The sequence below is a fragment of the Trematomus bernacchii genome, unplaced genomic scaffold (assembly GCF_902827165.1).
Source record: "Trematomus bernacchii unplaced genomic scaffold, fTreBer1.1, whole genome shotgun sequence".
NCBI classification, from domain to species: Eukaryota; Metazoa; Chordata; class Actinopteri; order Perciformes; family Nototheniidae; genus Trematomus; species Trematomus bernacchii.
The window spans coordinates 16,214,054-16,227,037 of record NW_022987739.1 but is presented as its reverse complement, the minus strand read 5'-3'; the positions used below and the strand labels follow the sequence as shown (position 1 = coordinate 16,227,037).

The 12,984-nt window shown below is 41.8% G+C and overlaps 2 protein-coding genes across 5 annotated transcripts; one reads left to right on the top strand and one right to left on the bottom strand.

The window, feature by feature from the left end:
• Positions 1-316: 316 nt before the first annotated feature.
• On the bottom strand, positions 317-2,627 carry LOC117495110. Of its 2 annotated transcripts, none has more exons than XM_034146188.1 (2): positions 640-2,627; positions 317-439 (listed from the first exon to the last, which is right to left on the bottom strand). In XM_034146188.1, the coding sequence occupies exon 1, from the start codon at positions 2,399-2,401 to the stop codon at positions 1,022-1,024; it is 1,380 nt and encodes a 459-aa protein (XP_034002079.1). In that variant the 5' UTR covers positions 2,402-2,627; the 3' UTR covers positions 317-439; positions 640-1,021. The 2 variants fall into 2 exon arrangements, with proteins under 2 accessions (XP_034002079.1, XP_034002080.1); XM_034146189.1 differs by having other exon boundaries at positions 849-2,627.
• Positions 2,628-5,722: 3,095 nt separating this feature from the next.
• On the top strand, positions 5,723-12,585 carry cunh1orf210 (chromosome unknown C1orf210 homolog). Of its 3 annotated transcripts, XM_034147501.1 has the most exons (5): positions 5,723-5,900; positions 7,886-8,039; positions 9,823-10,379; positions 10,588-10,773; positions 11,346-12,585. In XM_034147501.1, the coding sequence occupies exons 3-5, from the start codon at positions 10,322-10,324 to the stop codon at positions 11,552-11,554; spliced, it is 453 nt and encodes a 150-aa protein (XP_034003392.1). In that variant the 5' UTR covers positions 5,723-5,900; positions 7,886-8,039; positions 9,823-10,321; the 3' UTR covers positions 11,555-12,585. The 3 variants fall into 3 exon arrangements, with proteins under 3 accessions (XP_034003392.1, XP_034003393.1, XP_034003391.1); XM_034147502.1 differs by lacking the exon at positions 7,886-8,039 and having other exon boundaries at positions 5,723-5,892; XM_034147500.1 differs by lacking the exon at positions 7,886-8,039.
• Positions 12,586-12,984: the final 399 nt, after the last annotated feature.

The window sequence follows — 12,984 nt, the reverse complement described above, 5'->3', positions numbered from 1 at the left end:
AATCAGGCTCCGATGGGGGCTTGGTTGCTCCTCCCAGGCTTCCTTCGCGATGTCGAGAAGTCCTCTGGGCTGTCGGCCATACAGCAGCTCGAAGGGGGAGAAACCGGTTGAAGCCTGTGGAACTTCCCTGATTGAAAACAGGACATAGGGCAGAAGCTGGTCCCAGTTACGACCATCCTTGTCAACAACCTTCTTTAACATGGATTTCAACGTCTTGTTAAAGCGTTCTACCAATCCGTCTGTCTGCGGATGGTAGACAGATGTACGAAGCTGCTTTACCTTGAAGAGCCTGCAGAGATCCTTCAATATCTTGGACATGAAGGGAGTGCCTTGGTCTGTTAGCATCTCTTTAGGAATCCCAACTCGACTGAACAGGTGAAGCAGCTCCCGTGCAATCACTCTCGTTGTCATGTTCCTCAAGGGAATGGCCTCCGGGTACCTGGTTGCATAGTCAAGGATCACAAGAATATACTGATGTCCCCTGGCAGACTTCACCAGCGGCCCCACTAAGTCCATGGCAATGCGAGAAAACGGTACATCGATTATCGGTAGAGGTATTAGGGGACTTTTAAAGTGTGGCTTGGGACTCATCTTTTGACATTCAACACAGGTGCGACAATAATCCTCTATAGCCCTTACCACCCCTGGCCAGTGGAACCGGCTCCCAATCCGCTGCCTTGTCTTCTCAACCCCTAGGTGGGCCCCTAGGACATGGCTGTGAGCCAGATGCAACACTGTGGACACATATTGTTTTGGGACAACCAACAAGTCTCTTCGCTGACCTTCAACCTCTTTGGCATAGTATAACAGATTATTTTTTATTAGGAAATGAGGACATGTAAGCTCACCCACTCCTGGAACTGGTTTTCCCTCTATTTCCGTAACATTGCTGCGTGCATGCAACAGATTGGGGTCTTCCATCTGGGCGGTCCCGAACTGGCCCTTCAAACTTGGAAGCAATGAGACTTCCCCCTCCTCATGACCTGTGCTTAGGTCTCCAGGGAAAGCAACAAAAGGGTTATCATTTGCCTCGTCTGCACTGGAAGATTGGTTGCCTCTCTGCTCCTCCGGCACAGCACACACAACGTTGGGGAACTGCTGAGGAGAAGTACCCTGGGTGGCAGTTTGTCCTCTCTCGTTTTCCTTTGGCACGCTTGTGCTTTTTGGGACTCACCTCCTTCTGGTGCCGCAGGCGCTTGTATAGTGGGCAGTCTCGCCCCACCAAGACTGGGACTGGTAGGGAAGGAACCACCCCCACTTTCATCTCACAGCTGCCTTTAACTGTGGTAAGGTGGATGAGGCAAGTGGGGTATAATTTAGTGTCCCCATGGACACAGGAGACGGGCACAGTCTCTTCAGATGGCAAATGGTCGAGGAGGTGGGGTTGAATGAGGGTTACCACACTTCCTGAGTCCACTAGCGCCTCTGCATCTTTTCCATTTACTTTGACTGGTATCATTTGAGCCAGGGAGCTTTCCTGTACCCAGCAAGAGTCAAGAAGGTGGCAGGGCCTTGCACCAGATGAGTTGGCGGTCGGCATTAGCTCATCCTTCCCTGGGCAGTCCCGGGCAATATGGCCTGTCTCCCCACACTGGTAGCAACGCGGTTGGCCCTCTGGCAGGTAGGACTGTCGTCGCCTTACCTCTTCTGGTTCCCATCGCGGTTCTCGTGCCCGTCTAGTCCGTGATGCTTCCCCACTGACTTTCCGGCCCCACTCGGTGTCTGGTCGTGTGGACTTAAGCAGGTCCGCTGTGACCACGTGGCTCTCCACTACGTTAACCAACTCATCCAGACCGGCTGGATTCTGCTGGCTTGTCATTTTCTTGATCTCATAGGGCAGAGACCGAATATATTTGTCCATCATTATCCTCTCTAAAACACTTAACTTTTCGGGGTTGCATGTCAGCCAGGCTCTGGTTACCCGGCCTAGGTCATACATCTGGGCCCTGGCTGACAACTCTGGCTTGTATTTCCATTCATGGAACCGCTGGGCTCTTGCTGCTAAGCTGTAGCCATACCTCGCCAGGATTTCCTTCTTCAAGACGACGTAATCCTTTGCTTGGTCCGGAGGGAGGTCGAAGTAAGCTTGCTGTGCCGGGCCCAGGAGGAACGGTCCAACCAGATCAGCCCAGGAGTCCCTTGGCCAGCCCTCTCTTTCAGCTGTGCGCTCAAAGGCCGTTAAGTAGGCCTCTATCTCATCACTCTCTGTCATTTTGGGGATGAATCGACCTGGGTTAGGCTGCATGGTTGCTTCCCTCTGGACAGGAGAGGCTGCTGTAAGGCATTTTTGGACCTCCATGTGGAGAAGTGCATTCTGTTTCTGCTGCTCCTGTATCATCTGCCGTTGCAGAGTCTGCTGCTCAGTAGAAATACGCACCAACTCCTTTAGTACATCCTCCATCTTGAAAACGTAAAAAAAAAATTGTTCTGACTGCAACACCACCAATAGAGTCTTTATGCCCGCATTCTCCACCAGTGTAACAGGACAGGGCAGATAAAGAGAAAAGTGGTAGTGCAGCAATCACGACAGAGGCAGTGTTCAAATCCAAAAAGAGGCTTTATTGCTAACAAACTCAAAAATACCTTTAACTAAACAAAGGCTAACGTAGCCGGGCCGCTAACCGACTTACCAGCTTTACAAAAATGTTTCCTCACGCTGGGAGCCTCCTGCTCCCTCCATGTGCCACACACAACTGAGCAACTCTGTGTGCTTTGTCTCCCTTGAGGGAGTGATTAGCACCAGGTGTGAGGTCTCCACACCTGGTCCCAATACTGCTAATTGGCAGCGGGTGGAGCCACCTATTGGGAATGTAGGTGCCTCCCACTACTCTGCCTCTCAGTCCCTTACAAATATATGAATATTTTATTACAGTGTTAACTGAGCAGCTGGATATAGTTCCATAAAAAAAACAAGATAATTGCGCAATTTACTGATTTACCAAGTAGCCAAGAGCAAAATGTGTGTATCATTTTAAATATTTAGTAATTCCTTTCTTCACAAAGACTGGACCTGTTCTGAGGAGGTTGCCAGTACATATCTCTTCTGCAAGTAAAAACAGAAAAATAAGTTGTAGTAAGTCTTTCTCCAGTGTCATTATGAGACCCACCCAACACAAATTCCTCAACTATGAATCCTGTAGCACTTTCATCGTTAGCATAAATACCTTCACAGCATTGAGGGATTATAAAAATGCACATTTGGATCTTTCATGGACTTTGACAGGAAGTTAGCAGATCCGCAGTAACCAGGCAGAGGTACACTGTGAGCTGCTGACATTTTTAATGCAGCTCGTTCTTCACACTTCCACAGAGGGTGTGTTTCTGTGCTTGTGACATTTTTCTACAGCAAGTGTATCAGTCACTGTACTGTTATGCCTCTGTTAGAGTGTGTTCAGACAACCATAACATCCAAAAACAAACAGTGAGGTAACTCAAACTACTGATTAACACGCCATTCGGATAAATCATTTTTCACGAAAGGGAAGCATTCAGGTCATTAGAAATGGACCTGAATGCTTTGGTACGCACGTTTCACTTCACCTTCAACCATGAACAGTAAACCATTTAAAATAAACACTCCTCCAACACCAAAGAAAGAAACTGATATGAATAGTATCCATTTCTTCTCTTTCTGTAGTATTACGCCTGCAAGAAGTGGCAGGAGCTCAAGACAAACAAATGTATATGTATGTATGAGCCCATATATATTGGAAACTGTATAAGATTCAATTTGTTAAAACGTAAATTACCTTTTTGTTGAAACTGGGTCATCAAAGCGAGTTAAGGAATGAAGGGAAAATAGACAAATGGTTGTTTTTGTATGTGAAGGACCACATAACACACGGCACCTTGATTAATGAAATTAGAGCCTCAATAGAGAGTATCACATTTTATTTACAACTCATTACAATAAAAGAGAGTTATCTTGGATTTAAATACATCTGCAGCTGTTTCATTACCAGATTTACAGATTTAAAGCAGATGTGCAGGGGAGCCTCACTCACATTATCATATTTCCAGATGGAGCCCACATATGGACTTACAAAAATGTGAACAATTTGTGTCTGTCACCTTGTAAAATGTATAGTAAGGTGGTTGCACATCACAATGGTTCAGCAGGATTTTTTTTAAAAGGCAAGAAGGAAAAAGTGATAATTGTAGCCTGCTGTCTCTTTGTGATACTTGACCAGTTGCAGGCTTGTTTGTCACATAGCTTTTCCTTAAGACCAACTATCCATTGTTATGTACAGTGTGACACGTGTTGTTATTTCCCTGCTTCTAAAAGACTTAGCAAGGCCTTCACATCTTGCACACAGAAGGGGCCGTGACCTCAGAAGCGACCCCCACCACTTCACTCAGAGGACACACAGTAAACATCCCATTGTAGAACGAGTGGGGAAAGACCCTGGTCTCCTCGAAAAAATCTTATCAAGGATCTGAGACACATATTCACCACTACCACTAATGACCTTGACCTTTTTATATGTTTAGCAATATAATCGACTGAAGACATTAATATCAAAACGTTTCATTTGACTTTTTTCCCAAAGCTGCATCTTCACCGTTTAGGAAAATCTGAACTTAAATATCTTCCTGTGCACAAGTTCCCACCTAATACAAAGTATTTATTTAAGGCTACTTATTTTAGTACAATTACTTTACTTATCTGTACATTTTACCATAAGATGGGGAACCTTTCCATATTTTACTTTTGATTCTTTAGAGTACAGTGTGCTCCCAGTAACATCTTACATAGTGGAGCATTTAGAATTTTAATAGCAAAATATTTCCTCATGAACTTTGCATAAACTCGGTCTGTAAATAAGTAAGTCTTTGCTAACAAAATAATAGGTGATAAAGTAACAAACCCATTAACTTGTTCTCATCCCAAAACAAATCTATACCTCTGCTGGAATGACCAAACTTGCCCACAATTATCAAATCAATGATCAGAGCATTTTTAAAGAAAAGTCATAGATAAAGCATCGAATTACTATAATATTCAAACCGCCCAAGTGGCCGTGGGAAACATTTCAGCTGATGCTGACTTATCATTTTACTGTCCCAACCCTTCCTCGTCCCTGCCATCTGCCCCAAGACATGCAGCGTGAGGCATCCTGGAACATGCAGAGGGAGGGAGGGAGGGAGGGAGGAAGAGTAAAGGAGGGAGATGTAAAGATGCAGAGTGGCCAGGAAGTGGCCCTATTGTTTTCAGGGTAACCTCGCTTTTCCTTTCGGGGCCACCAGAGATCTGTTCTCTACTCTTGGGCTGTACGTCTTAAACAAACAAAACTCCTTGTCGCCACAAACTGTATCTTGTCTGATTTCCTCCCGTCTCTGGAAAGGACAGAGGGAAGGGTTTACACTGTAGATTAACACAACAAGGCGTGGCACGTAGCAGCCATACTAACTCAACTACACTCAAACACACTACAAGAAGGGAAGGCTACAAAAAGCTGATAATAAAGGTTATTGTATTATTCACTGGAGCAGTCTACACAATGTCTGTTTGCACTCAAGCAGGTTTTACTGGTTGCTCACTTTTTCAATGGTAGTTAACATGTGAAATATTTGAAATATTTGTCCTAAATGATTTTGATCTCTTCCTGGTTTGGCTCTGCTGAGTGACAGCGCTGGCTCTGACCAGGTCTGCTGTGCCACTGGGCGGAGCGAGCCAAAGTAGGCGGGAGGGAGCACACCTTAGTTACATAGTAACTCATTAACTTGTCCTTCTGGGAAGCAGTTGCAGAGCAAACCTTGGTCAACCTTTGCACACCCACTCTCCATTTTACATACAAAGCAAAACAAAATGTAGTAGAGGCTGATGTGTACTGTGAGAGCGGAGAGACACAAGGTGAACTCGCTGAAGCTCGAGGAAAACTACACAGACAGGTGAACAGGTAAGATTGTAAATCAACAGCTAAGAGTGGGAGCTTTGACAGTGCCGTCTGCTGACTGTGTTGTACTATGTAAAGATCACATGACAATCTTGACTTGCTTGTTAATAAATAGCTTATCATGTGAGACTCATAATGAAATCATTTCTAATTATTGGACCAAAAATGTCCCATTGTGCTAAAACAAGGGATACAAAAATAGTTCCCAAATCATACATTCTCAGATGTTTTGATTGACTGAATTATTGCCAGTAAAATTAATTTGACTTTTATAAGTCTTTGCAGTGAAAGTTCAGTTCAAAAAAGTGTATTCTTTCTCAATACAGAATAGTCAACGTCACAGTGTTTTCATTTCAGTGACCGGGTAGCCAAACATGTTCCTGCACCTGTTGCATGGTAGCCAATTGCTGTTTTCACCCAAAACAGTAAGGCATCATTAGCATCTTCAGTTAGTTGTTTAATGCAAGGAGCTAAGGCTATCTTTAAATATTAAATATCATTGTTTGTGATGATGCAGGTCATTTAGTTTGATGTTTTGTGAGTTTAACGTTACTGGATTTGAGTTGTTATTTCCCTAAGTCTCTCTGTTGGCTGCCATTATTACAGGAGTGAAGAGCAAAAACCAAACATAACATTTGAGGGAACTTCACTTGAATTATTAGGACATTTAACTAGAAACGGAAAACAGATTAGCAATAGCTAAAATGTTATTCAGATATTTTACACAGGCACTGACCCTGATTTAACGCATGAGTTATGATCATGCTTTAAATGGTTTGGGACTCACACAACGTCCAGCTGGTTTTTAACTCACTATCAGACCTTTTGCCATTATCGTTGACAAACAATGGCACAGCCAGACTCCTCCACACATTTTCAAAGCAAGACAGAAATAGGCCTAGAGATCTTGGCAAAGGGATAAGAGGGAGGCCTGTTGCATGTTTGTTGGGGCCAGGGTCAACAGAAAGGACGTCTCTTTGGTGTAGGAAAATGTATGATAATATTAGCCAGGGATAGAGGTGTGTGCTTAGTAGAATTTGTCTGATTTGCTATATCAATCCAAACTTTTGTGTGCAGTTTTTCTTCCTTTTAAAGTCAAGCTCTTTGTTACAAACTAAGTAAATACAGTTTGGTAGTTTAGTCAAGTGAGCGCTAACTAGCTAAGGTTTCTGGCCACCTGCAGCAGAACACAAGACATCTGATGTGTTACAAGATGATTATTAGGATAGGAAAGAACAAAAGAGAATGTTCTGCTTTACAAATGTGTATTTGGCACTTTTTAGGTTAAATACTGGACCCTTTGGCCGTGAAACTAGTAGTTTGCAGGAAAAATAAGTTATTGTGACAATGCTAACAACTTAAGCATCTAACATGTGAAAAGGGTCTACAAGGTCCCAACTATAGCTGTCTAAGAAATGTAGTGGAGTCAAACGTATAGAACAATTTAAAAGCACGTTTTAAATAGCTCAGTATGAAACTGTATAAAGTAGTTCAAAGTTGACATCTGCACCATCATTATCAAATTCTAAACCCATGAATTGCTTACAGTTAGTTATGTTCAAAGGAATGTGATCACACTCCACAATGGGATTAATGTTGATGTTTTATTCAGTTAGATAGCAGAAAGAACTTTTCACACCCTCTGGCCATCATTAGTGTCTAAAATGACACAACTCACAATTTGGGGCACTGTAACAAAGAATGACTAAGAAAAATTGACTCCTCGCTTTGAGAATGATATTTAAACACAGATTAATGCAGACAAAGATGCAAATGTAGCCTCTTACACTTGCATGTTCACCTACAAACAGTCACTGCGGAGCACATAGAGCACACACACACTAATGACACACGTAGATTTCTGGCTCCCAGGCTTCTCTCTCATAACTCCCAGTCCTGTGCTGCTTGGTGTGTATATTTGGTTGTGCTTTGCCTGTGTGAGGACTGAACAGGAAGAGATAAAGGCAGCCCTGATGGTGTGTTTACAGCCAACACTGCTGAAGAGAATGGCTGTAGAAGACGAAAGGGAAGAGGACTAATGGCTGGTGCTAAGCAGCCGGATCCCTCTTGCTGTGAAAAATCACTTCAGAGCCAAGAAGGAGAGAGAGGCCAACACAAATCTTAATCATGACTTCAACACATGTAACAACCACATTTTGGAGAAAGAGTAGATTGTAGAAGTGTAGATTTTAAATTACTTAGTTAATAATATTGTGTTTATTAGTGAGCTTTAAATGGAAAGCCTATCCTATAGCTTCATATTTAGTGTACAGACATTGGAGTGGTATTTATTTATTTGAACATAAATCCGAGCTTACATCCCATACCTTTAACAACTTTTGGCATTAACATAAGACCCTTTGTTTCTGTTCATTGCAAACCAGCTTATCAAATGTACAAAGTCCTTAAAATGAAAGAAGAAATAGAGCTTTTATCATCATTAATACAGCTAATCAAAGCCTTTTAGATTGTGATTGTTTGGAAAACATCTGGGATGATCGAAAATATCTAAAGCATTAAAAGAGGCAGAAAAAATATAGTATGACCGGGGGAAGGTCCTGCAGTATGTGGGACCCTATAAAGCATGACCTTGCCAATATTAAAATGAACACCAGGTTAAAAAACTCAAACATACAGGTGCCAGCAAGGCATGTGAAACACAAACTGCAGTTAGTGGCATGGATAAGATCCGAACTTGTCTGACTGCATCTTTGCTGCCCTAAAAACACAGAGAGTCAACACAGAGGCTCATGCATGCAAATATCTGGCAAAATTGCAAATAGCTGTATACAAAGATCTTCTCTCTTTGAAATAAAGCTACAGTGTAATGCATATAGTTCGACACGATTTGACTTGCACTTTTTCACTTTCTTGCAGGGAGTAACATGGGAAGATTAACAGGGATCTGTACTGTAACTTAATATAGAGTTATACAGCAAGCAGCTGGGACGCGTAGCTATCAGCAAAGACTGTAAATAGGGTTTTACAGCTAGCCTAAATCTGTCCTAATGTTCCAAAATCAACCGCTAAAACCCATCACTTTTTAATGTAATATCTCGTTCTATCACTCAGTAAAAAACAGTGTGAAAATAACAAATTGCAATGTTATGGAGGGCGCTGTTTAAGACTAGGAACCGTTGCCATGCAACCAGCAAAGTAACAGCACTTGATTTTTTGTATGCATTAAGAAACACGATGCAGAATGTGTGTTGTTATCTTTTGACAGAGCAAGCTGTTTTCCCATGTTTCCTGCCACTATGCTAAGCTAAACTTATCGGGCTTCTGGTTCAAGCTTCTCATCTAAAGTTTTATTCCGTAAAGTGTCACATGTTGCTTTAAAACCTAATGTTGGTTATATTCAGTGTAATTTTCTATCTGCATGTCCTGTATTTGTTGGACATGTTATATGTCGGTTGTCTTTTGAGGATCATTAGATATGTCTCCTAGTGAAGTGTGAAGGATACATACAGTCACACACTCAGATTAGTGATTTCACCAGTGTTTTTGTCAGCTAGGCATACGGGGGAAGGTCCTGCAGTATGCGGGACTTCCTGTTTGCGACACACTTTTCCTGTTGTGGATGACATCCTCCTGAGCTCCTGACAGCTTGTCCTCAATTATGACTTCTGGATTTAGAGGAACCAAGCAGTGTCTCCTTTTTATGATGACACTCTCTCTTTTCATAAGTGAAATATTTAGGTCATTTGTTTCTTCATGTTCACTTTGTGTAGTTCAGTCATAAAATATGCATTAGCTCGCACAAAGAGTCCAAAACGAATTCAAAGCAACAAGGCACTCGGGATAAAGGGGCTTGGCAATTTACTCATATTCATAGTTTTGTTTCTTTTTTGCCTGATGCCTTTGTAGAAATATATGTGTTATCCACACTGATTTAATCCACTTTTGTCTTCCAACATTTCTCTAGAGCCTAATTTGACTGCAACAAAGGGACATGGGTTCTATTTCAACTCTAACATAGGAGGATGATGCTGCCAATACCTTTCACTTGTTAGTGAAGCAAGGAGTCCCCCGTCACTCAACCTTGCCACCTAGTGGAGCTTTGAAAGTTTAACTTCCTCCTGGTCAACAGAAATCTTCCAGACAACTATCTCCCTCATCTGGGGAGATGCCTGCCCTGCAATATTTGTATCAGACACCATTTATTTTGTACCTGCTGAAGAACACCCAACATTAAGCAGCTCTTCCCTGCCAGGTTGCTTAATGACTTAAAACCTCCTTTCCAGCTACAGTTAAGAGGCACTTAATAAGCAGGTCATACAAAAATGATATTTGACTGACGTATGTTTGTTATGCTCCCATGATCCATTGCTACATGGTAAAGTGGATGCTGCCCCAAAGCAAGAGCATCCAACAAAAAGCATATTGAGCAACTTAGGAGAACTGCACAAACAAAGAAAAGCCAGATGGAACTATCATCACATGCCGTGCTCTCTACAATCACACCAACAGCAACGCAAAATGGTAAGAATTTAGTCACAACTGCAATAACAAACTGAAATAATACATTTTTTGATAGAACTTAAGTAAGGGCATCTTGTCTGTTGTTAATGTTAAATTGAATGATTGAAGGCATTAATATTTGCACCAACTTAGGTGAGACCGAGATGAAATGTGGTTATTTAGGTGCTTTCCACAAAACAAGGATGTGATTCACTTTCGTTTTTTGCAGCCACTTTGGCAGGTACATATGTATCTCACAACTGGGAGTTCTTGGTGGCCGTTGTGGTCACAGCCATCTCCATCTCCGTTCTCATCGGCCTCCTGGCTAAATGCCAGGTGGTCCGGCGTTACCTGGCAAGCTACAGGCACACACGGCTGAGGGAGGTGGACACCATCAGTCAGTGTGACCCGTCAGGTTTGTTTTTTAACGCATCAAACATACAGTACCTTATTTAACAAACCTTGAATTTTATTTGTGCAGCAGGTAAAATGCTGCTATATTATACACTGCAGCTTGTTTGCATCCCGCACACACAGCCATCCAAAAGCCTTAACACCTGTGTTTTACTTCCTTCTAGTTCATAAACGCTTTCACAAATAAGTCTGGATTAAGCGTAGCGTATGGTACATTTCACTGGCTTTCAGCTCATTGCCATAGTTTCAATGCTTTTTTCCCGCAAGAAATGTTGATAAACTGACATTTTAAGACACAATATCTGCTTTTGCGCAACAAAAACCAAAACAATCAGTAACAGCTCATTTGGAAGAATATCAAACTTCTTCAGATGGCACCAGTTTATTAGTAGGACAAAAAGTGAGTGAATCTTTTTTCCTGAAACTTTCAGAATCTCTTAACACAGACGGGACACATGTTTATGTTTAAAAGACATGAAAAAGTGAATTTTGCATAATAGGTGATCTATATAAGACTTACCTTTAAATTATTGTAATGCAGTACAACTCTGGTGCTTCTATTGCTGCTTCCAGGCCTGGAGGTGGAATTTGCCATGCATGGAGGACGTGGCATTAACCCCCACTGCATCCCCCCTGTGGGCGAGGAAGATGATGACGGCTTCATCGAGGACAACTACATCCCGGCCAGTGAGAGAGCGAGGGCTGAAAGAGCTGCAGAGAACATGGAGGACACGGAGGACACAGAAGAAGAGATGGATGAAATTGAATTTACCATCGGTTAGCAGGTCTGTCTCTGCATCTCCTCGGCTGTATAAACCCTGAAAAAACAATTCCACTCCCACCTTTCTTTATTTCTGAGTAAAATTCATATAGTCAAAGTCAAAAAGGGTTTTAAAAAATGTTAGGAAAGCATAACAATTTAAATTCCAGTGTTTAAGAGCATTATAATTTAAGGAAGCACAAAATGCATGGATGTGAAATGCTTTTTTGTGGCATTATTAGACAATTCCTAATATAAGGAACCATAAAAGTCCCAATACAAATATAAATATGTCATTTATGCCAAGCCTTTCTGCCATGATACTGACAACAATAGCTGTTATAGGCATGTTTTTAGTTTTGTTATAAGTGACATTGAAAGGAATGAAAATTATGAAACAGCAAAGCTGTCTACGAAAGGACTGAAAAATAGGTCTTCTGTAATTATGATCATAAACCAATCACCTTTGTATCAGTTTTTGAATGATTCGATTAACTGATTGATTGTTAATTTGATAGCACAGGTTAAGAAAGACAAAGTATGGTTTAAGCAACAAAAAAACTGTTGTGCTGAATGTGAACTGGAACATTTCACTTTGTACTGTCCATTTCACTACTAGGCCTACTATATATTTCATAGCACTCGGAGTAGCAACACAAGGACATTGGGATGGTCTGAGGTGATGATATGTTCTTCATAACAAAGTTTCAAGATGTATATATTTTTTAATTATTTTTGTTACAACATCAAAGTAAATTGTTATGTTTGCTTATTTAGGACTACAGCGTGCCTTTTACAGATGTTTGAATGTTTGCACAAAAGGTACAACTACTGTACTGCTAGACAAATATGTAGGCCGGCTCAATTATAGTAAGCATTAGCCTAGGCCTTCAAGTAATGACTTACCCTCCCCTTGGCTTCTATATTTAGAATGGAAAACGTTGGGCTACTGACTGGGGATGTGCATGAAATCAATGAATTCACTCTGTATAGGCTATTTATTGTATTGGACAGTGTGACTTCAATAAAAAGAAAAAGTGTCAGAACTTAGAAGTGTCTAAATGGCTAATTTTTGAATCCATACAATTGGACTCCAAACTTCTGAGGACTAGTGTCACCAGCGTTTGAACTTGATTGTCGCTTATAAACTAACATCTTCGCACTCACCTTTGTTTTTAAACTGTACAACACTGATGTCAACAGCAGTGATTAAGCCTGACACTGTGTCGTGCAAAGAGGCCTGGCCTGGGGTGTTTGAGGATCCTCTGAGCCCATGCAGCTGATGAGAGCGGTCTGACAGGTCTGTGTGAGGCTGTCAGGCTACCAGGAAACACAAGCTCACAGAGACGAGCACGCGCCAAACCGGGACAAGACTTATCCTGCCTTCAAAATAAAAGTTCAGAATTGTTTCCCAAACTTCACTTGTTACTTATTCTACTGCTACAAACACTT

Coding starts and splice junctions, on each gene's coding strand:
- LOC117495110 (XM_034146188.1), bottom strand. CDS start 2,401: ATGGAGGATGTACTAAAGGAGTTGGTGCGTATTTCTACTGAGCAGCAG.
- cunh1orf210 (XM_034147502.1), top strand. CDS start 10,322: ATGGAACTATCATCACATGCCGTGCTCTCTACAATCACACCAACAGCA. Junction 10,380..10,587: donor ACCAACAGCAACGCAAAATG/GTAAGAATTTAG, acceptor CGTTTTTTGCAG/CCACTTTGGCAGGTACATAT. Junction 10,774..11,345: donor CAGTCAGTGTGACCCGTCAG/GTTTGTTTTTTA, acceptor TGCTGCTTCCAG/GCCTGGAGGTGGAATTTGCC.